Here is a 22,459-nt window from a genome sequence, read left to right as displayed (position 1 = left end):
CATGTGCAATGCATAACAGGAAGAAAAAGAAGGACATTCCTGACCATGATGAGGTGGTCATTAATGTAAAACGGTCATGGAATTTCTGACACAAGCGTAGTTTATTAGCTTCATATTATAACAAAAATTATTATAGCACCCATAAAAACAATATGTAGGAAACTATGCAGCTGCAATTACAGAAATTATGATTGAGTTAATGCTACACAAAGAGGGAGTACAAATGTAGGAATGAGGCCCTCAAAGCTTTCAACATCTACTGCTGAGAGTATATAATGGCCAGAGTCCCAGAGGTAGAAATCAACCTCAGAATCTTGCCACTGTAATTCAGCTGAACTCACCTCTCCTGTCAACATGTCCTACAGCTGCTGCTCTGGAAACTTCTCCTCCCACTCCCTTGGAAGCTACCTCCGCTATCCAGGCTCCTTCTGTGGCTCTTCCTACCCCAGCAACCTGATCTACAGCACTGGCCTCTGCCGTCCCAGCACCTGCCAGCTGGGCTCCTCTCTCTACAGTGGCTGTCACAAGACTTGCTGGGAGCCCACCAGATACCAAACGTCCTGTGTGGTGTCCAGCCCCTGCCAGAGATCCTGCTACCACACAAGGACCTCCAGTCTCTGCAGTCCCTACGGGTCAACTTATACTCGGCCTCTGGGCTGTAGGTCCAGTGACAGCTGTTGCCCAGGCTATGGATCTAGAAGTTCCTATTCACTGGGCTGTGGATCCAGTGGCTTCAGACCACTGCATTATGGAATCTGTGGCTTCCCTTCCTTGAGCTCTGGATCCAGATTCTGCCATCCAACCTATTTTCGTTTTTGGAATCTCCAGCCATCTTGCTACCGGCCGATCTGTGGATCTGACTTCTACAGATTCACTTGTTGAGTGTCCAGATCATTCTGCAGAATCTCAACTATTTTATTCTCACAAGCAACAACTCTCTTCACGGTTTTCCAAAACTAACTGCTCACCCTTTCTTGGGTCACCCAGCTTAGCTTACAAGTTCGTTCTTTCAGAATGTAGAACTAAGTAATGAAGTTGAGTTTTAAATCATATAGTTGCATTGGTGATAGAATTCATCCACTCATTAGACATTGTTCAAAAATTAAGAAAAATCTAATCATCTTAATTAAATAAACACATTTATTCTTGCATCCATATATGTTGTTGTTATCATTATTTGTTACTTATTTATTAACCAGGAATTTCTTTTACTATTTATTGGGTTTGTATATGTAAAAGATGAATTTATTTGCTAAAGCAAGATTTGGAATCAGAGAGGCTGGGGGATTTGAATCAAAAATTTTGCTTTTTAGGGTTTTTTTGCCTCTTTATATAAACTTGGGATAAACAAAATTCTTGAGAGCTTTGAAAGCCTAATCCTTTAAATCACATGACTCCTTGTATCTCTCTTCAAAGGAGAAAGGCATGTAAGTTAGTGGGTACCTATGGACTGCAGCGAGAAAGAATAAAATTTAGTTACACTGCCAGGTCTGTACATGAAATAAAAATTAAACATCAATATGACTTGTGGTTGTACATTTAACAAAATTACTAAATATAAAACGTGAATAACTTCCATTAAGTTTCTCTGATGTAGGTTGGTACAATTGACCAAATCAATGAATCCCAGTGAATACTTCTCCACGGAATTCATTTCTTTACAGTGTATAAGGTGGAAGCCAATTATTCTTGGTGTAAGGCTTTTGATTCAAGGTGTTTGAGTTTTTACCTCTATGCTTTCTAATGGCTCAAACTTCTTTTGGCTGAGAATCACAAACTTTTATGTCAGCCAAAAAAATGGAGATCTTTTGTTTTTATTTTTTATAATTACATGCTAATATTTTATAGGCCATTTATTCCAGAAAACTGTACATTGCTATGTCATACACTGTTTGAGCAGAAGACAAATTTCATAATAGAAAGACCTTGTCTTTGTGTTGAGCTAAATAAATATTTAAAGAGATTTTTCAAGTCATTATTTCTTCAGAATTTTAAACAGCACTCAGAGGAAAATAAATTTTATGTGCACCATTAAGTACATTTCTTTGTCTTCTTTTTATTTTGCTGAGGAAGATTAGCCCTGAGCTAACATCTGTTGCCACTCTCCTCTACTTTTCTATGTGGGTCACTGCCATAGCATGGCTGATGAGTAGTGTATGTCAGCCAAGATCCAAACCCACAATCCCAGGCCACCAAAGTGGAACGAACTCAACTTAATCACTACACCATGGGGTTTGCCCCTGTACATTTCTTTTAAACATGAGGCAATGGAAAATCAGTGAGTCATGGTCTGGCTCAATATTCCAGTCCTACAGAGAAATCGCTATTCACAATTTTGTGAAAAAAACAGAAGTTGTATAGAGTGTAGTATAGAATGGAATAGAGGAAGTTTGGGAAGATACAAAGAAATAAACAAAGCAGAGAAGTAGAAAGGTCCCTGGTATGTTTTGGGAAAGGTTGGACAGTTAATGTACAATGGAGGATGTATTTGGTACATGGGGCTAAGCATTTGTAATGGGTGCATCCTACTTTATCATTTTAAATTCTGAGTTTCAAATGAAAATAATCATAGTTTTCATATCTACCTATCAATTTTACTGGACAGATTTCTAGGGATAATCCTCACTGTAGATTTCTTGTCTATTGTACACCATTTTTAATATATCGCAAAATGAACATTTTTACCAGCCACCCTTATAGAGAGAAATTTAGCATGATGTTATTTACCAAATACAACTTTTGGCAGCAGCAGACTGGGTAGTTCAAATCACTCCTATCAATAAGAACCTTAGTAAAATTGGGTAAAATGATCTTTGCATGAACACTGAAACACTATCAGTTTGAGAACTGCCAGATCAAAATTAAGAGAGGTTTTAAGTCAAAATAAATGTTGATAATTGGGCTGGTTTCTTCCTACTGACTCCAAAGATGCTAATGGGTTCATGATGTGAATGAGCGGAATCAGAATCCAGGGTTTCTAAGAAGCTGAGAATACAGGTAAACATTCTAGCCTTTTGAAGACTAGGTTTTTGAGACATTCTAGGCTTTTAAAGACTCTCCTAGAATTTTAACGGTAAGCAAACATAGAATATGCTTCACAGAAACTGAAGCCTTGGTGGCCAGCCCGGTGGCGCAGCGGTTAAGTGTGCACATTCCTCTTCTCAGCGGCCTGGGGTTCACTAGTTCAGATCCCAGGTGTGGACATGGCACTGCTTGGCAAAAGCCATGCTGTGGTAGGTGTCCCACATATAAAGTAGAGGAAGATGGGCATGGATGTTAGCTCAGCGCCAGTCTTCCTCAGCAAAAAGAGGAGGATTGGCAGTAGTTAGCTCAGGGCTAATCTTCCTCAAAAAAAGAAGAAAGAAAGAAACTGAAGCCAACCTTTGAACTGCATCAACATTGATGTTATGAGATTATGCATAATCTTACCCCAGGTTGCTACATCCAAAGTAAATTTCTCTGCAAATAGTCACCTTCAGAGCCTCAACCTTTCTATAGTGATTGATTAAAAATTACCAAGTTTAGAAAAAGGCAAGAAAAGAGCAAACCAAGAGACAACACAGCATTCAAACAAACCTACAGTAGGTCCGGATAATGGACATATTAGAAACGCACATAAAAATTATTGTGGCTATTAATCTTAATAAATTAAAGACAACTTTAAGAATTTTGACAGAGTACTCGAATATACAAACATGAACGTAAAAATGTTAAAACTATAAAGTACAATAACTCAAACAAACAAAACTCGAATTCAAAGGCAAACTAAAACCATCAGAAACTATGGACCAACCTCCCGCCAGCTGACAGGTAGAATATAATACTGTGCTGAGATCAGAAAGTGGCAGCATATCCGGTGGAGTATAGGCAAACTGGAGGTGCAGTCAAGCTGATAAAAGTTGGGGACTGTGCTTGGCTAACTCAACTCTTTGAGGAATCTCACTGATAAGCCCTGTACCTTTCTAACATGCAAAAGAAAAGACTTACATTCTCTAGACAAGAAGTAATTTATTTGCATATGTATATTTGTGTGTATATATGTATCAATCATACTTATATGATTGTATGACCATATAATCACAAATGTATATAAATACAATCATATGTGTATGTAGATATAAATATATCTACTCCGGAATCCATGGTTCTTTTATATACAATGTCTGTAATGCAATAAAACAAAGAATTTCAAAGAGCACTTAAATATTACCACAACCAAAAGAAAAACAATCAATAGAAAAAAATCCACATTTTACAGAAATATTAGAGTTAGTTGGCACAGACTTTAAAATGACTATGATGAATAATTTAAGATAAAGATGGCTATAATTGACAAACATACGGGGAATTTTAAGAAATGTGGAAGTAATAATAGTAATAAAAATAACAATAAAAAACGTGGATATCTTCAACCAGAAAATCAACTATTTAAAGTAAAAGTAGGATTAAAAGAATATTTGACAAAACAGAAGTAAGTATAAGTGGAACTTGAAGATGGATTTTTAAATAAAATATTATCCAATCCAAGCTACACAGAGATTAAGGATTGACAGAAAAGACAGAGTAAGGATTTGGAAACTTGTTGAAAAACATCAAGCAATCCAAAAACTATACAACAAAAGTCTCAGAAAAAAATATTAGGAAGAAAAAAATAGAAAAACTATAGTAAAAATCTTTATATATTTGACAAAGAATAAGCCAACAACAGCAAAGAAACCAAAAAAAATCTCCAATGCACAAATCCAAGAATCTTAGGATACTTGAATCAGAATAAATAAAAAGAAATCCAGATCCAGTCACATCATAGTTAACCGGTAAAAAGAAAAGATAATAAAATTGTTAAAGTAGCCAGAGGAAAAAACAAATATTACATATGCAGGAATAGTAATAAGAAATATAGCTAATTGTCTTAGAAGAAAATGGAATGAAATCTTTAAAAGACTGAAAAGAAAAAACAAGTCAACCTGGAATTTTATATCAGTTCAAAATAGCCTTAACAAATGAAAAGAAAAACGTAAAAATATTCAAAAAGTTTGTATCCTCAAAAATTACCTGTAAAATAATTCATTTGACCCTGTCTGATTTGATTAACAATTTCTAGAAGTGGGTGCAATTGAAACAGTAGGTACTATAATATATGGATAACACTCCTTAGATCAGAAACAATTGAATCCAGATTGGGGGCTGGCCCCCAGGTGACTTAGTGGTTAAGTTTGGGAGCTCTGCTTTGGTGGCCCAGGGTTCAACGGTTCAGATCCTGGGTGCAGACATACACACCACTCATCAAGCCATCCTGTAGCGGCGTCCCACATAGAAGTGCTAGAAGGACATACAACTAGGGTGTACAACTATGTACTGGGGCTTTGGGGAGGAAAAAAAAAAAGAGGAAGATTGGCAGCAGAGGTTAGTTCGGGGCCAATCTTCCTCACCAAAAAAAACCCAATAAAACAAAAGGGAGTTGAGTAAAAAAAAGAAAATGGTTCAATGTCTTAGGAATGCTGACCCACAAACAAAAAAATTGCAAGTCCATATTTCCACAGGAAAGAACATACATATTTTGAAATTGTCCATTTGTATAATGTTCACGCATAATTCACTTTTTAAAAAAAAAAAAATTCCCCCTGAAAGTCTACATTGTATAGAACTAATCAATACGAGGTTAGGACTGGACTGACCAGGATGTGAGTGCATGGAAAGTCTCCTTCAACTGATACCCCCATCGTTTCCTGTCATACAAATGTAGAATTAGAGATGAAAATAAACTGGAAGAGAATGAGGTTCCAAGCCTCGTTGATTGGTGCAGAGGATCTTACTAGGACTCTCAACTCTTTGAAAACAAATTTATTAACTTTCCACTTTTGCCTAGAGTAGTTTTGCTCCTTACTCATTCTGTGGTTACTCTTAAGTTTGCTGTGAAGGCTATTGTGAAGATGTGTTTGGAAAACAAGAAGAATGAGGAAAGTTGAGACACTCACCTTACTATCTGGATGAAATGAAGGAAAAATTAATTCTGCTGAAGAATATAAAAAAATGTTTTTTTCCAAATAATTACGTAGATTTTGTATAGCTATTGGTCACTTCTTTTCTTATATGGTTTATTTTAAAAATTGAAATAATTGATTTTCACAAAATCTAAATTTTGACCTTACTAGTTTTCTCTGCTTTATGTTTGACTTCTATTTCATTGATTTCTGTTCTTATCTTTATAATTCCTATTTTAAAATTTCTTTTGGTTTAAATTGCTATTCTTTTATCTAGCTTCCTCATGTAGAGTACTAAAAATTTGATTTCAAGCTTTCTCGTATTTTCATATATACATTAAAATCTAAAATTTTCTTCTAAGCAGCTGTTATCTGTCAAATTTTACTGAGTTGTCTGATTATTATCATACATTTCAAAATATTTCTCAATTTCCATTGTGTTTTTTTAATTTGATGTTTGGACCTTTATGAACAATATACGTTAATTTACAATCACATGAGATTCTTTTACGTTAAAAATTTGTAATTCATTTCTATCTTAAATCTACTGATTTTTCACTTTTTAAAAATGTACTGCCAGCACTAAACTGAACAATAACCCAAATTTAAAGTTTAATATCATCATTTGTGATAGAATTTATTTCAAAAGATTTTCTCCTTAAAATAAAATTCACGTGATTCAAATGTAATAAACTCCTTAAGCCGAAAATAATATGATGGTTTGTTACCTGTGTATTTTCTAATTTTGTTTTGTTGTGTATTTGTGGGATTAATAAAAGATCAATACTTCCCTATGAATAGACTTTGAAAATCTGAGTGTATGCAAAGTCCTAACTAATATTTCTAGTGTTTTAACTCTCTTAAAGTGGTAATTTCCTGGAAGTTGATAGTTTGAAGGTGCAACTTTCTCTAACTGTAAATCTCCGGAGCAGAGGAGAGCCAAACCAACACAATGACCAACTGACCATGTGTGTGTGCTGGCAGAACAGGAAATTAAGAAGTTGACACGTACACCAGAAATATAGAGAGCAAGGAAATAATTTAGTTATACGGTTTGGTCCATAGGATAAAAAGCAAGTAAATAGAAGACTAGTATATGTTTATAAAATCAAGAAAAGAACACCTATGAGCTTTCAGCACCTAGAATTGAATTCACTCCATTTGGGTTGGCAAAACTGTCTGAATTTTGCAGTCCAACAACCGCGTTCCTGTCTGATTCATTTCTCTAAGTGTCTGGTGTGCAGGGACATCATCACTGAACCTAGGTGGTGAGGGTGTAGGTTGAGAAGGAGTGGCTTCCATCTTGGTGCTTTCCCAAAGCCCAAACTCAACACAGCTGAAGAGCTTCTAAAGAAAGCCATAGGTCTGTTTCAGTTGTATCTCACCATGAAATTGGATACTCTTTGATTTTTTTATAGTTACTTTCCAAGCTTTTATAAATATAGTATTTTAGGAAATAATAAGTTGCTAAAGATATGGCTTGTTGTAAATAAGCCAAACATAACAAAATGATATCTTTGTGTAGAGCCAAGAAATCTTTAACTAAATTTCCTATTCATTATCTCATTATACCCTACAGCAGACCTGTGAGGGATTCATCTATTATATTCTAAGGTCCTTTTAGCATATGAGAAAAATGGAGGCTCAAAGAGAATCACAGACTTCTCGAAGGTGCTATTTCTTTAAGGAATTGAAAATGTCCCACCTTCTTCTTAAATACACTAAATATGAGAGACGTAAGTAACTGCATAGATCACCAAGTTAAACGTACTTACTATATAGATTTGGAACTTGAGACCTAGGAGAGTCAGTTTCTAGGTCATATAGCAAATTAATGGTAAGGATAAGAATAGAATCCCGGGTTCCGAAGTTTCATTTTAATGTGATTTCAACTGTGCCATGAGATCTCATCGCTCCCCTCTTGTCATTCCTCTTCTTTCTTCTCTTCCTCTCCATTATCACCACCGTTGTAATCACCCCCAGATTGCTTGGGATATAACTATGGTTTCTAGAATGTTACCAGGAGATTGAAGGTGATTGAAACAATGAGAGAAAATATACAAAATTCCACTTGGCTTTCTCTGACAGATGATGAAACAGCAACATTGTGTGCTCCCCTGTGAGCTCAATCTTATTTTGTTTATAACTAACATGATTTTCAAAAATATAATAATCCAAGTTATCTTCACTTGCAAATTCCCACTTGGGGGCCACGGTCATTTTAGAGATCCAGAATGTAGACAAAATTGCATTAGTGTGGAGAAATACGTTTTGGCTAAATTGGGGCTGTCCTTGGTAATTAAAAATTATCTGCATATTTCAGATGTAAAAGTGGTTCTCTGTTCCCTGTAAATACTAGAGTTAAAAAGCAAACTTTGTTTTAAAGATAAATCAGCAATAGATTCAACAGTAATTCCACAGCCATATAATGAAGTACTCGTACACAATCACTACTTACAATGTTGGAGATAGTAAATTTGTAATATCACAACTAGTGCTGAAGTTAAACATAATAATGTCTCATTTAAGGATTTAACCATCAAAATATAAAATCTTTATCATTATATCTCAAGGAACTGTCCCAATTCCATACAAAAGCTGCTCAGAAACAGCCAGCTCATACCCCTAAGTCTTTTGCGGCATTCTGAATTACCAGGATCAAGATAAAGTTCTCCCTATATGCCAGCAACTTAACAGAAGTGGTTCTGGGTCTCCAGTTCCCTACAAAGACACCTCCACTCTCTACCAGCTTCCCGTTAGATCTCTCACAGGTCCTATCCTACCAGACTTCCAGTTTCCTACTGCTATGTTCCCTGCCCATCTATTACAGTCACTGGCTCTGTGAATTTTGAATTCAATGGTTTGAATCCCAAGCAACTCTATTTCCAGGAATTGCCAGGCATCTTTTCACCCGCCAGCATGCGGTTCTGACTTCTAGGGATTAACATATTCAGTTTCCCGGGAAACTCATCATGAATCATTTCTATGCAATTGATTTCACCAATTTCTATTTATTTATTCTTGTCACATTAGTGATTACAGATAACAGCTTTGTCCCCCACCCCAACCTTAACTCCCATATTTTTTATTAGTCATGCCTCAGTAGTACAATGTCAAACATCTTGTCAGTACCAGTCAGTTCCCAAAATAATATTCATTCTGTTCTGCTCCATTCTGCTCTGCTCTTAGAGAATGCATGAAGAACAAATGTTCTATTTTTTTCTGAGGAGAATGAACTCATTCAAATGCTGCTCTATAATGAGAAAATTTAAAAACAATTTTTAAAAGTGTGGTTTCTTTTTCTCCAAATTTACCATCTAGCAAGGTTAACAAAATAACTATTTAATTACAATTGTGATTCAAGTTGTAAATAAGCAGTTCCTCAACATATAAGTATGTTTATCAATGAGATCTTAACTATCTTAGAAGTCGATAAAGCGTCCCAGAGAAAGTATTTTACAAGCTGAATCTGGAGAATGAGTAAAAGTAGCTTGATTAGGGTAGAAACTGGAGTAAGGATATTGAATTAAAATATGAGTGCACTAACTTGAGTGAGAACGATAAAATCTGTAATTAATGATGTCCAAAAATCAGAATATCCACACGTACCCATCCTGTATTGCTATCTCCGTCTCCCATTTTTACATACACCCTCCTTTTCCTGTAAACCAACTTAACATCAATTCTTTCCTGAACAAAATTGTGTTTTTCCTCTCTGCTTTGGTCATTCGACTTATCTTCTTATTCTTCCCCTTATCAGTTCTCATAGCTCTTGTGTTTTTGATATTTAAGATAGTCCCAACTTTTAGAGTTATTTTTAAGTACCATTTTCTTTATAATACTTGCATCACCAAGTAAAAGTTTTCTTTCAGTCTTCTGAAATTGGGGCTAAGGTGAATTACAGTGAAATGTAAAAAGCAAGGTGATAGGGATTGGATGGCATAGTGACTATGGCAATCTTGAATTAGAAGGAATTCAATTAGTAAATTGCAATGTGTAAAGATCCCATTGCCTGAGCTGAGGAGAATTTGAAAATGAGTTCCCAGGCTCACTGGGGATGAAAGAATTGGGATTTTATTGCAGTTGCCTTCTCAGTGAGCTAGATTAATAATATCAATCAAATTTCAACCCACATCCCTGGTCAGATATAATTTGATACTGTAAATAACAGGTTCTCAAAACTAAAAAGATACATATTTAGTTGTTGTGAGCAGAGGAGGTAACACACTACACACTCATATGAACACACACAAAATCAGCCACATTAACAACATTTCTAGTCATCACCGTGCTATAAGTCTTAGCCACATCAATAAGGCAAGAAAAACAAATAAAAAGTATAAATAAGAGCAAAGGAATGAGAAGACTTTCTGTATTCACAGTTAGGATGATTGTTTGCATTAAGAAATTCCTGAGGAATCTACAAAATTACTCTAAGAATGTATTTTATTTTAATATAAAACCAAAAATATGTAAAAAATTGTCTAAAATATGTTATAATAACAACAAAACATATTATCAAAAAAATGCACTTCAAGATCTAACATTTCCACACTTAATACTATAAAATATTACAGAAAAAAATCAAATAAAACCCAAATAAATTGAGAGACATGTCATAGATTGAGGGATATTCATTATCCCTAGTTTATAGATTCAATACATTCTGAACAAAATTGCCAGTAGGTGTTTTTATAAAAATTTGAAAACTGACTCTAAGATTTCTATAATGCAAGGGGGCAAGAATAGGGAAAATAATCTTGAAACAGAAATAAAGCTGGAAGACTTTTGCTATCTCATTTCAGGACTTAACATAAAGATATATTGAGGTATCACGCTACTGGAATAAGTATAGATAATTAATCAAGGAACAGAATAGAGTTCTGAAATAGACTCATATATATGTTGTAAATACTTTTTTTAAGTGTCAAATCAATTCAAATGGTGGAAAATGTCCTCAGCAAATGGTATTAGAATTAGTGGGTACATGTAAAGAACTAAAAAAATAGGAAAGGAAATGTGTTGATGCGTATCATACACCTGTATATAAAAGCTGAAATTTTAGGGGCTGGCCCCGTGGCCGAGTGGTGAAGTTCGCGCACTCCGCTGCAGGCGGCCCAGTGGTTCGTTGGTTCGAATCCCGGGCGCAGACATGGCACTGCTCATCAAACCACGCTGAGGCAGCGTCCCACATGCCACAACTAGAAGGACCCACAACGAAGAATATACAACTATGTACTGGGGGGCTTTGAGGAGAAAAAGGAAAAAATAAAATCTTTAAAAAAAAAGCTGAAATTTTAAAGCCTTTAGTTAAAAAAAAACATAAGAGAGTATCTTTCTAACCTGATGATAGACAAAATTTCTTAGAGAATATGAACAAGTGCTATAAAAGAAAACTAATTGATCAATTTTATTTCATCAAAATAGAAGTTTTTGCTTGTCAAAAGTCACTGTTAGAAGACGAGGAGACAAGTCACTAATAGGAAATTATCAGTAATACACAAATCTAACAATGGGCTTATTTCCAGAGTAGGTAAATAATTCCAACATATTAATGAAAAGAAAACCTATTTATAAAAGTGTGGAAAAACATGAATAAACACCACACAAAAGAAGACATGGGTATGATCAATAAGCACAAGAAAAGGTGCTCAAAATCATTATTCACCAAGTAAATGCAACTTAAAATCACAATGGCATACCACTGTCATCCACCAAACGGCTAAAAGAAAGATGGCAACGTCCAATGCTGATGAAGATGTGGAGCTCCTAGAACTCTGGGGCATTGTTGGTTGGAGAGTAAAATGATAAAACTGACTTTGGACAACTGTTTGCCAATCTCTAATGAAGTTAAACATACGCTCACTATGGCCCAGAAATTCCATTTAGGGTTTTTTTTCTCCAAGAAAAACTAAAACCATATGTTCAAGAGAAGACTGGAACAATCAGTGTTCATTGCAGCTTTATTGATTTAAAAAATTTTTTAACTCTTGAAACAATTCAGTACTTGTCAACAGACAAAGAAACAAACACATTATGATATATTTACACAAGGGTACACCACAGAGAAATAAGATGAATCAAACATAAGCAACATGGGGAATCTCAAAAACATTATTTTGAGTGAAAAATGCTGGATACACATGAGAACATATTATACGACCTAATTTTTATGAAGTTTTTAGAATAGACAAAATTATTCTATGGTGAAAGAAATCATCACAGTAGTTGGATGTGGGGGCAGGACTTGATTAAAAAGGAACATGAGGATACTTTCTGGGATGGGGGAATGTTCTAGAACCTGATCAGGTAGTTGTAACATAGGTGTATTTTTTTTGTCAAAAGCATCAATCTCTATCTTTAAAATCTGTTCATTTCATTGCATGTAAATACTAATTGAATAAAAAAGATTTTAAAAACGAACAAATCAGACAACTTTATACCTCTGCTTAAAGCCATTCAATGGCTCTTGTTGCTTTTAGAAGAAAGTACCATACTGAATCAGACCACTAAGGACCTACAGAGAATGGCCTCAAAATATTTTTGGCCTAATTTCAAGTCTTTCCTTTTCCCTCAATGATCAGCCAAAATGGGCTTCTGTTTCATAATGCACATCTCAAGACTTTGGTCCTAAAAACACTTCTTCTCCAGCTCCCACATATATGTTCTCTCCTTATTCTTCAGATTTATTTCAAATGCTATTCCTCTGGGAAATTCGCCTTGACCTCTAACAAGTTGAAATTCCCTGGATGTATAAATCATATTCTTAGCATCAAGAATGCATTCAAGCTCATTATTATTGTAATTAAATAATTATTTATTTAGCATTTGCCTTCTCTGTTCAACTTTCAGTTCCGTTAGAACGGAGACCACACATTTTCTTAATTTGCTTTTCTTTATGGTGTAGTACACAAGTGCAATCTCTTTTAAAAAAAAATATATTGAGCCATATATTTCCATAGCATAGGTTCTGGCTCATGGTAAAGTCTCAAGGAAAATTTTGTGAAAAATAATGATACTGAAAAAATGTTTGACAATGTGTTCTGAGGCGTGACTAAGTAAAAAACACCCAGGAGGACAAGGAGTTGGGGGGGATAAAACTGTTCTCGGTAATCACTAATGAGATAAATATTAATGAAAAAGAAATTGTTGAAATCAAGTGCCTAGAAGTGATTCATGAGAGAATTTCCTGGGAAACTGTGTACATTTATTCTTGGAAATCAGCCCTGGAAACTGGTTGGTAGACAGATGATCTGCAGCTTCTGGAACTTTAGCTGTGTGGGCAGCAGAAGCTTGGAACCTAAACTCCTGGGTTTACAGTCCATGGTGTTATTCATCTGTCAGAGAATGCAACTGGAGGAAGCTGAAAGACTAGAAGCAACTGGACATAAGTCAGATAAGTGCCAGCTGGTCTCCCATTAATTGCGTAGAGTGGATTAACTTGGTGAAACCTGGACTACCACAATTCACCATACTATAGTTAATTCTTGAAATATAGAAAGAATAAAATCTGTACTCAGGGAAATTTAGAATGTGCCAGAGACTTGAATGGAGGAGGATGCCGTTCCCTGAGTGGTAATGGCAAGACATCGACTCAGGAGTTATGAGTGTCTTGTAAAATAATACAGTCTTCTTATCCTGACTGTCAACCTGAAATGGGATACTATATATCACTTCAGGTGTAATTGTGGGGTCACAAGTTTGTTGTTCCCACCCATGAGTTCTACTGGTTGTTTGTAAGCAATACATCATACTGCTGATTATTTACAGTCAATCGATCTTTGAGTTGTTTTGATAAGTTTGCTTGTTTACTGCTTTTGGAAGGCAGAATAATAGCCCCTCAAAGATAACTATATCGTAAGTCCTGGGACTTGTGAATATGTTTCCTTACGTGGCAGGGGTATTTAAGGTAGCAGATGAAATTAAAGTTGCTAATCAGTTGACCTTAAATTAGAGAGATTACCAGGTGGACCCAACATAATCACAAGCATCCTTAAAAACAACAGAGAGAGGGAGAGGAGTAGTTCAGAGTGATGCACTGTAAGAATGATTTGACTCGCCATCGCTAGATTTGAATATGGAGGAAGGGGGACATGGACTAAGGAATGTAGGTGACCTCTAGAAAACTAAAAAAAGGCAAATAGATAGATTTTCCACTAGAGCCTCTGGAAAGGAATGCAGCCCTGCCAGTACCTTGATTTTAGCCCGGAGAGACTCTATCTCACTTTTGACCTACAGAATTGTAACATAATAAATTTGTATTGTTTAAGCCACTAAATTTGATATAATTTGTCATAGCAATATAGAAAACTAAGACACTAGGATATTCTTGAAAGTTAGAAAACTTTCCTCTCCTGCATCTGAAATCTGGAGACATTAACACGGGAAGCCTCAGTTTGGCCAAAACACTATTGCTGTTACCCATGAGTGCTCTGCCATTGCTTGCATTTGTGGGTCTGACATTTTTTTGTTTCTCTTGGTTGGAGATTATGAGCATGAGATCAACTAGGATTTTTAAATGTCGCCAGCATTGCTGCTTACAGAGGAGTGTGCTATTTACCATTTTCAATTTTATAACGCAATGGCTGATTTAATTTTTTCCCAAAGTTTTCTGTCATTATTTCTTTTTTTCTCTAATTATATAAGCGCCATAGCTATTTCCTATACATGGTGGAGGAGAGGGCGGTGGGAGAGGAAGATGAGGAAGAGAAGGAGCACATGATGGAAGAAAGAACATAGGAGGGAATGGTACAGTTGGCTGGAATAAAGTGGAACTACACATAACTCTACAATAACTTGCTGTGCAACCTTGTAAACCTCTTTTGAACTCTTCCATGTTTCAATCTTCACCTCTGTAGATTAAATAGGTTGCATATGATGAACTCTACAGATCCTTTTATGTTTCATCTTTTATTACATTGGCAATAAGGGAGGAAGTAAAGAGAGCATGATGAGGAGACTGAGATATACCTATAAGACTGAGTTTTTTGCCAAGGCTCACTACTCTGCATTCAACTTCCTAATTTCAGGGATATTTGAGGATCTTACAAAATAAAGAATAGCAAAAGTATTTGAACATCACTTGTTCTATATAAAGATTATTTCTCCAATTGTTGTCATACTATCTATCTTAGTACCTTACTTTTTATAATACCTGGATGTAAGAGAGAAGAAGGGTATAAATAAAGGATTTGCAATTTTATTTCAATATACAGCTGAAACAGTTATTTTTGATGATATTAAATATGTCTTGTTTGCAGCCAGATTCTGTTTATTTGTTGGAAAAGAACCAAGGTGCGACTTCACACCTGCTGAGCCTAGTTCCTTCCCATCTAAGTTTGTTGCCTGCCTTCTTATACAAATGGACATAATTTGAGCAGATTGAAAATTGTAATTGGGGTACAGAGAGTTAGCCAATTAAAAAAATATGAGATGTTTCCTGCACTGTGATTGTCTAAATCTCATAAGTGCTCTCTTTCTAAAGATGTACACCCGCACTCTAGTCTTCCATTTGAATACCCTTCATGCACAGCCCTCGTCATATAAATCTAAACTTTGTTCCTATACTCTTCAAGCCTCTCTGATGCATAATGTCTTTAGAGACGCACAGTCCATATTCATTGTGTGAACAATATAGTCAAATCTCTTGAGATTTTCATTCAAGGTGGCACCTAGAAACTGTGGGCATCCAGAGAATTCCTGCTTAAAGAGGGGGAAATATCTAAGCCCAACCAAAATTAGTGCACAGCCCCTACAATCTGAGTTTTCCAAAGTGCATTAACAGAAGCAATGACAACACAAATCCTAGTTGACATGTAACTAATAAATAACAACATTAACAGCATATTTGGACAGAATGAAGTGTTTATTAAGATAAAATTACTTGACTTCTCATCTGTTTTGGGGAGAAATGCAAAACCAGAAATTGTATCATCAGTGCAATTTGAATTGCTCATTAATTTTTCAGTTTGACAGAGTTCATCTATCAGCCAGTGTTAAGGGCTGGAGAGGTAAAGAACTGGTGGTGGTCAGGGAATATTAGAATACTTTTCAATGGAGGAAAACAAGATAATAGATAATCTCAGTACAGAATCGGCATTTCTCAAATGGGTTTGGCTTTTCTACAAATCAATCAGTAGAAGCCAGATCTACAGAGTGGCTAGTAACAAGGTGAATGGAAACTCCTGGAAGGAAAGTAGATTGGGTAGCAGACACTGGATCCATAGCTCAGGGAAGGGAAGCCACAGACTCCATAACCCAGGGGTCCGAAGCCACCGGATCCACAGCCCAGTGAGTAGCAGCTTCTAGATCCATAGCTCAGGGAGCAGCAGCTGCTGGACCCAGAGACCAGTGACCTGGCATAAGTTGACCGGCAGGGACTGCAGACTGTGGAGATCCTTGGACGGTAGCAGGACCTCTGGCAGGGGCTGGACACCACACAGGACGTCTGGTATCTGGTGGGCTCCCAGTAAGTCTTCTGACAGCCACCGTAGAGAGAGGAGCCCAGCTGGCAGGTGCTGGGAGAGCAGAGATCAGTGCTGTAGACCAGGTTGCTGGGGTAGGAAGAGCCACAGGAGGAGCCTGGGTAGCGCAGGAAGCCCCCAAGGGAGCGGGAGGAGAAGTTTCCAGAGCAGCAGCTGTAGGACATGTTGACAGGAGAGGTGAGTTCAGCTGAGTTACAGTGGGAATATCTGAGTTTTAATTTTGCCTTCTGGAGTGGGGCATTTATATACTCTCAGCACTAGGTGTGGTAACCTACAGGGTCATCCTTTAGATATTTGTGCTCTCTCATTTACATAGGTGTAATTCAGTAATCTTCTCTGTAATTGCAAATGAATAGTTTTTCACACATAATATTTATGGGTACTATAATTCTGGTGTTATAGCCAAAGCCAATGAACCACTCCCTTGTCAGAAATGCCATGACTGTTTCACACAAACACTTATCCCATCGCAGCCAGGAAAGCCTCTCTTTTTCCTCTTGTCATAATCTTTACGTGTCTTGTTTCTGGCAATAATGGGAAAATACTCTTCTCAAATGGTGGGAAATGAGATAAAATGACCTTTCTTCTTTGTCCATGTGTCAGAGGCACAACTTTGGCCTTAAGAGGAACCTACTAAGGACTGACCTTACTTGTCACCACGTTTTCTTGTTCTCCAAAATTATCGTCCATCTATTAAACAGTGTGTCTCCAATCCAGTGGAGAGAAAAAATACGAGCCAAGACAAATTGATCATTGATGGCTAGAACCAGAGAGAAACCTAAGCATTTATTTGGAGACATGGTGACAGTGAGGGACCAGAACCAAGACACAGTCACAAGCAGAGACCAATTTAAAACACTTGCACACATGCAAAAACCAGGATGATTTCGCCTTCTACAGAGAAGAGTTACTCATATGTCTGGCGGGCTGCTAGGATAAGGACACCAGTATAATAGATCATTTAAATCCCATCAGAAATTAAGATAATTCAAACCAGGGTTTCAGTCCCTGTAAGAAGCTATTAGCAATTCAATTTTACTTCTAAGAATTGGCTCTCCACTGTTTGGGATATTTCCGGTGGTCTCAACTCTTTGCTAGGCCCTGAATACCAATTTTGTTTTTCTAGCCCTATGACTTTGTGGAAATTCTCTTGGCCTCCTAGTCACTGCTTTCAAACTCAGCACAGAATTCTAAGGGAATAGCGACTTCAGGTGCAGGCTCATTTCTTTGGACTTCCTCTCTGGCCCATACAGATCTCTGTGTTTCTGGAATGTTTTGGTATTTCTCTGAAGTTTTCAAACAGAGGAGTTTTTTCCTTAATTTTTTTCAGCTTTTCTATTCTCATTGAGAGGAATGGTTCAATATTTTAAGCAATGTTAACTTGCTAATTTTATGTAATTTAGAAAGATTTATTTATTTTCAAAATACATGAGAGCGATTCGAATAAGTGAGGAGCTATGGTGAAGGCGACCATTTAAAAGCTCATTATTATAGTTTTAATGATAGTAAATGACATCTACCAAAATTTAGGAAATTCAAATACTGCACATGCCCCCGAGGAGAGGGCGCCAGCCAGCTTCTGCCTCTGAGTGGCTGCAACATGATAAGTGGATTTTGTGCTGGTTCAAAAAAGAAAAAAAAGAGATATAAATGAATGACAGGTTATGAAAACAGGCTCAACATCACTGATCATCAGGGGAAAACAATACTTCAGTTGTGGGTCTCCAGCCTTTCTCTGTAGCCCTGTCTTCCATTTCCGTACCACATACACGTGCCTTACACTGTTACAATATGGCCTAAACTCACCGAGTGTCTTCACACCTTTCTGCTTGTCTCACCCCATTTTATCCTTACAGATCTTATCTCATTCATTTGCATATTTATTGTATCTATGCTTTTCTAAGTGATGCCCCATCCCCAACAGAAGCTGTCAATGCCCTGCCTATATCCCCTAGGTAATCATCTGTACAGTGAAGACTGATAACTGGGGCCATCTGTAGAAATCTACCTGAGGACATTTTCACTTCATAGGACATGCTGAGCCCCTGTGCAGGGAATTCTCCACTAGACTCGAGCTCCAGTTGTTTACAGTGGCACCTGGCTTCATAATGCACCTTCTATTGCCTTCCTTGCATTCCATGTCATATTTTCTCACTCTCCTACAGTTATTTACTGAGATCACCTCCCAAATAAACAATTCACCTTGGAATCCATGTTCTCACCCATTGTTTCTGGATAACTTATAGAAAAACACATGCTTGGATTCCTCATTAACATGTTTATTGAGAAATCTTCATTGTTTCTTACCTTGTAAAATTTTAATAAAAGGATCCCGAGGGAAAAATATTACACACAAACACATATTACAGAGAGAAATGTGCTTTAGTGTTGCATGTAGCGCATTTAAGAAAAGCAACCATGATACCTTTATCCAATGAATATATTTTCGAAAGTACAGAATTCAAAGTCTTCTAATCTAAGTTGGATAATAATAGAGTATGTATTTTGTGGCTAATAGTTAGTAATACATAGTGATTAAAGAGAATCTTAACATAAGAATTATTGGCTCTTGTTTATTGAGCTTCTAACCTAGATGATTAGGAAAAGAAAGATCCCCAGCCTGCAGTGACAAGTTGACTGGTAATTTGGAGAAGAGCAGTAGGTGGATGTCAAGGTTGTAACTTTCTATGAATGAGATTCTGTTGGTAACACATCACGAATATCAAAACCATTTTGTTCCCAGTCAGTGATGGGACTCTGAAATCAAAAGATCAGAAGCCACTGGATGCACAGCTCAGAGTGATAGGTTTTATGCAAAATATTTCAGTGTTGAATTGTCGACAACTCAGTAAAAAAGAAAAAGCAATGGTGGAGGGCTATGATATATGGAACAAATGATGTGATCCTTGAGGTTAATTTAGTCCAAGGTTATGAGTTTACAAATTCTTCTTAAATTTATATTAACTTAACGTAGATGAAGGTTTAGAGATTTAGAAGGAAAGTAAAGAGAAAAATACCTCTTGTCAGAGAACGATCTGTGAATAAGGAGACTGGAGTAACAGAAGACAAATTCACTAAATTTTCCAGTTTGGGCTGATAAATCTAAGCTCCCCAATTTAACTCCTGAGTTTTACCTTCAAGATTATTTTGTTTTTTCCAGCTTTATGAAAGTGTAAGTGACAAATAAAAGTTGTATATGTTTAAAGTGTACAACGTGATGTTTTGATTCAGTATACATTGTGAAATGATTACCAAAATCAAACTAATTAACATATCCATCATTTCACATGGTTGCAATTTTTCGTGTGTGGTGAGAACACTTAAAATACCTCATTTAGCAAAGTTCAAGATATGAAATAGTATTAATAGTATTATTAGCTATAGTGATCGTGCTGTACACTAGATCTCCAGAACTTATTCATCCTGCACAACTGAAATCTTGTACCTTTGACCAACATCAAGATAATTTAGAATTGTGTTAGAAAACAGAAAATATAGACAAGGAATAGTGTCTGCAGTATTGTATCAATAGGACACTTTCCTTACTTGCTCAGGCATAAAGCAAGGAGAAATGACCTCTGCTCTAGAAGAACAGAAAATAAAGGACTCACCAAGTAGCTGTTAGAATTGGGTGCACTTACTTTTTTCTTCAGTCCTCTTCCTTCTAGAAGGTCTACATTATGCTACTTTTAAAATGGAGATAGATTTTATTGTGAAAGTTTGATACGCTCTAACATCATTGCTGTAAGTTTCTTACAGTGTTATTAGAAAATAAAATAAGAAAATATTGCCTTCAACCGTGACCGGACGTTTCCCTGGATCGGGAAACTGGTTGTACTCTAACATCAGATATTTTGTGAAGGAACTTAGAAGGCAGAAGGTTATGCTCTAAGACTATGATAAATCTACCAAACTTTTTTCTTTAACTTTGGAGCTATAGTTAAGCAGAGGCAAAAAATAAAATTAACAAAGGAAAACAAAAGAAGAAGTCAAATATACAGGGAAAAAGCAGGAAAGAAAAATGGTGGGGGGACAGAGAGAAAAAACAAAAGAGAAAGAGAGAAAGAAATTGAGAGAAAGAAAGAAAGAAAAAAATAGGCACAGAAAGGGAGAGAGAAAGAGAAACATTCAGATAGCCTGCAGAAGAAAAGAGAACTGGAAAAGAAACTTCACTTTTAAGCAGGAAAATGCACAGTGGTCCGTGGCTCTGCAAGTGCCAGAGAGTTAGTCAAAGCCTGTGCAGTGAAAACCTAGAGACATCCTAAGGCCGTAGATGCCCTGGATATTTATAGATGTAGATGATATAAAGGACAATATATCAAAATTCATAAAATACACTAATTTTGAAAAGTTTTAATTTTAAAGATATTGGGATGAAACAGACCGTAATTTAAGAATGCAATAGAAAAAAGACTGAAATTCCTGAGCCTTCTCTGTGTTCCATTTTCGGTATTTCTACCCCTTATCACACTAGTGCTACCCTCTTGGCTGTGGAAAGTTGGGCCAGATTGATCTTCCCTGGGGCTGTTTCAATTGACCCCCTTTTTTGTCACCTTATCTTCAAATACATGGCAGAGTGTCTTTCAGTCTCTAGCCATCTCTCTCAGTCTCTTTGTTTTATCTATTTTTGGTCTGTCTTCAATGGTTGAGAGACACACTGTGTGTTATACAGTACTTGGTATATTAGCATACTATAGTACTTGGTGTATTGTTTTTCTATTGCTGCCTTAACAAATTACCATCAAGTAATTTGGAGAATGGAGATGAATAGTGACAAGATGGATCATTCCAGGAAGGCATCCACCCAGATGGAAACGGAGCCTTTGATCCATTGTTCCAGGAGAAAATTGGTGTTATCTCATTCCTCTCTCTCAAGAGAAAAGCATCTACCAGCAAAACCAGATGTGGATGCTTAGGAAGCAGATACAGGTAGCATAAACCAGAGGAAAAGCTTTCCTGGCCATGAAGGCATGTGCATTAATGTAAAACAGTCATAGCATTTCTGACATAGGAGTAGTTCATTGGCTTTGGCTGTAACAACAAAATTATGGCGCCCATAAATAGAATATGTGAAAAACAATTCAAATGAAACCGCATTACACAGAAGATTATTGAGTAACACATATGCGAAAGAGGAAATCCAGTGTAGGAACAGTGCCACACCCACTGCTGAGAGTATATAAATGCCCCAGTTCAGAAGGCAAAATTAAAACTCAGAATCTTCCCACTGTAACTCAGCTGAACTCACCTCTCCTGTCAACATGTCCTACAGCTGCTGCTCTGGAAACTTCTCCTCCCGCTCCCTTGGGGGCTACCTGCGCTACCCAGGCTCCTTCTGTGGCTCTTCCTACCCCAGCAACCTGGTCTACAGCACTGATCTCTGCTCTCCCAGCACCTGCCAGCTGGGCTCTTCTTTTTACAGTGGCTGTGGGGAGACCTGCTGGAAGCCCCTCAGATACCAGATGTCCTGTGTGGTGTCCAGCCCCTGCCAGAGGTCCTGCTACCGTCCAAGGATCTCCACAGTCTGCAGTCCCTGCCGGTCAACTTATGCCAGGTCACTGGTCTCTGGGTCCAGCAGCTGCTGCTCCCTGAGCTATGGATCTAGAAGCTGCTACTCACTGGGCTGTGGATCCGGTGGCTTCAGACCCCTGGGTTATGGTGTCTGTGGCTTTCCTTCCCCGAGCTATGGATCCAGATTCTGCTATCCTGCCTCCTCTGCCTCCAGGAGCTGCCAATCATCATGCTACAGGCCAGCCTGTAGATCCAATTTCTGTGGATCAACTTGTTGAGGGTTCAGATCCTTTTGAGTATTGAGGTCAAAGTCTCTACTCAGTATAGCCGTTGTTTTCATCTCACCTGTTACTACTATTCTTTTATTCTTAGATTACCAGTTTCTTGCTTTACCAACTTTTAGCAGACCCTGAATTTAATGAGTAGCCGAAAATTAAGTCCTAATATCTGTATAATTGATAGGACGTATACTATTGTATTTTC

At 37.0% G+C, this 22,459-nt stretch overlaps 2 protein-coding genes and 1 pseudogene across 2 annotated transcripts; 2 read left to right on the top strand and 1 right to left on the bottom strand.

Annotated features, from left to right (window-relative positions):
• The first annotated feature begins 339 nt into the window (after window positions 1–339).
• On the top strand, window positions 340–882 carry LOC124234395 (keratin-associated protein 13-1-like). Its single transcript, XM_046651756.1, has one exon. The coding sequence runs from the start codon at window positions 355–357 to the stop codon at window positions 880–882; it is 528 nt and encodes a 175-aa protein (XP_046507712.1). The 5' UTR covers window positions 340–354.
• A 15,016-nt stretch (window positions 883–15,898) lies between these two features.
• On the bottom strand, window positions 15,899–16,657 carry LOC124234358 (keratin-associated protein 13-1-like). Its single transcript, XM_046651703.1, has one exon. The coding sequence runs from the start codon at window positions 16,627–16,629 to the stop codon at window positions 16,141–16,143; it is 489 nt and encodes a 162-aa protein (XP_046507659.1). The 5' UTR covers window positions 16,630–16,657; the 3' UTR covers window positions 15,899–16,140.
• A 5,034-nt stretch (window positions 16,658–21,691) lies between these two features.
• LOC124234326 (keratin-associated protein 23-1-like) lies at window positions 21,692–22,151 on the top strand (annotated as a pseudogene).
• Window positions 22,152–22,459: the final 308 nt, after the last annotated feature.

This window comes from Equus quagga, unplaced genomic scaffold (genome assembly GCF_021613505.1).
Source record: "Equus quagga isolate Etosha38 unplaced genomic scaffold, UCLA_HA_Equagga_1.0 73442_RagTag, whole genome shotgun sequence".
Lineage (NCBI taxonomy): Eukaryota > Metazoa > Chordata > Mammalia > Perissodactyla > Equidae > Equus > Equus quagga.
This window is presented reverse-complemented; position numbering and strand designations above follow the sequence as displayed.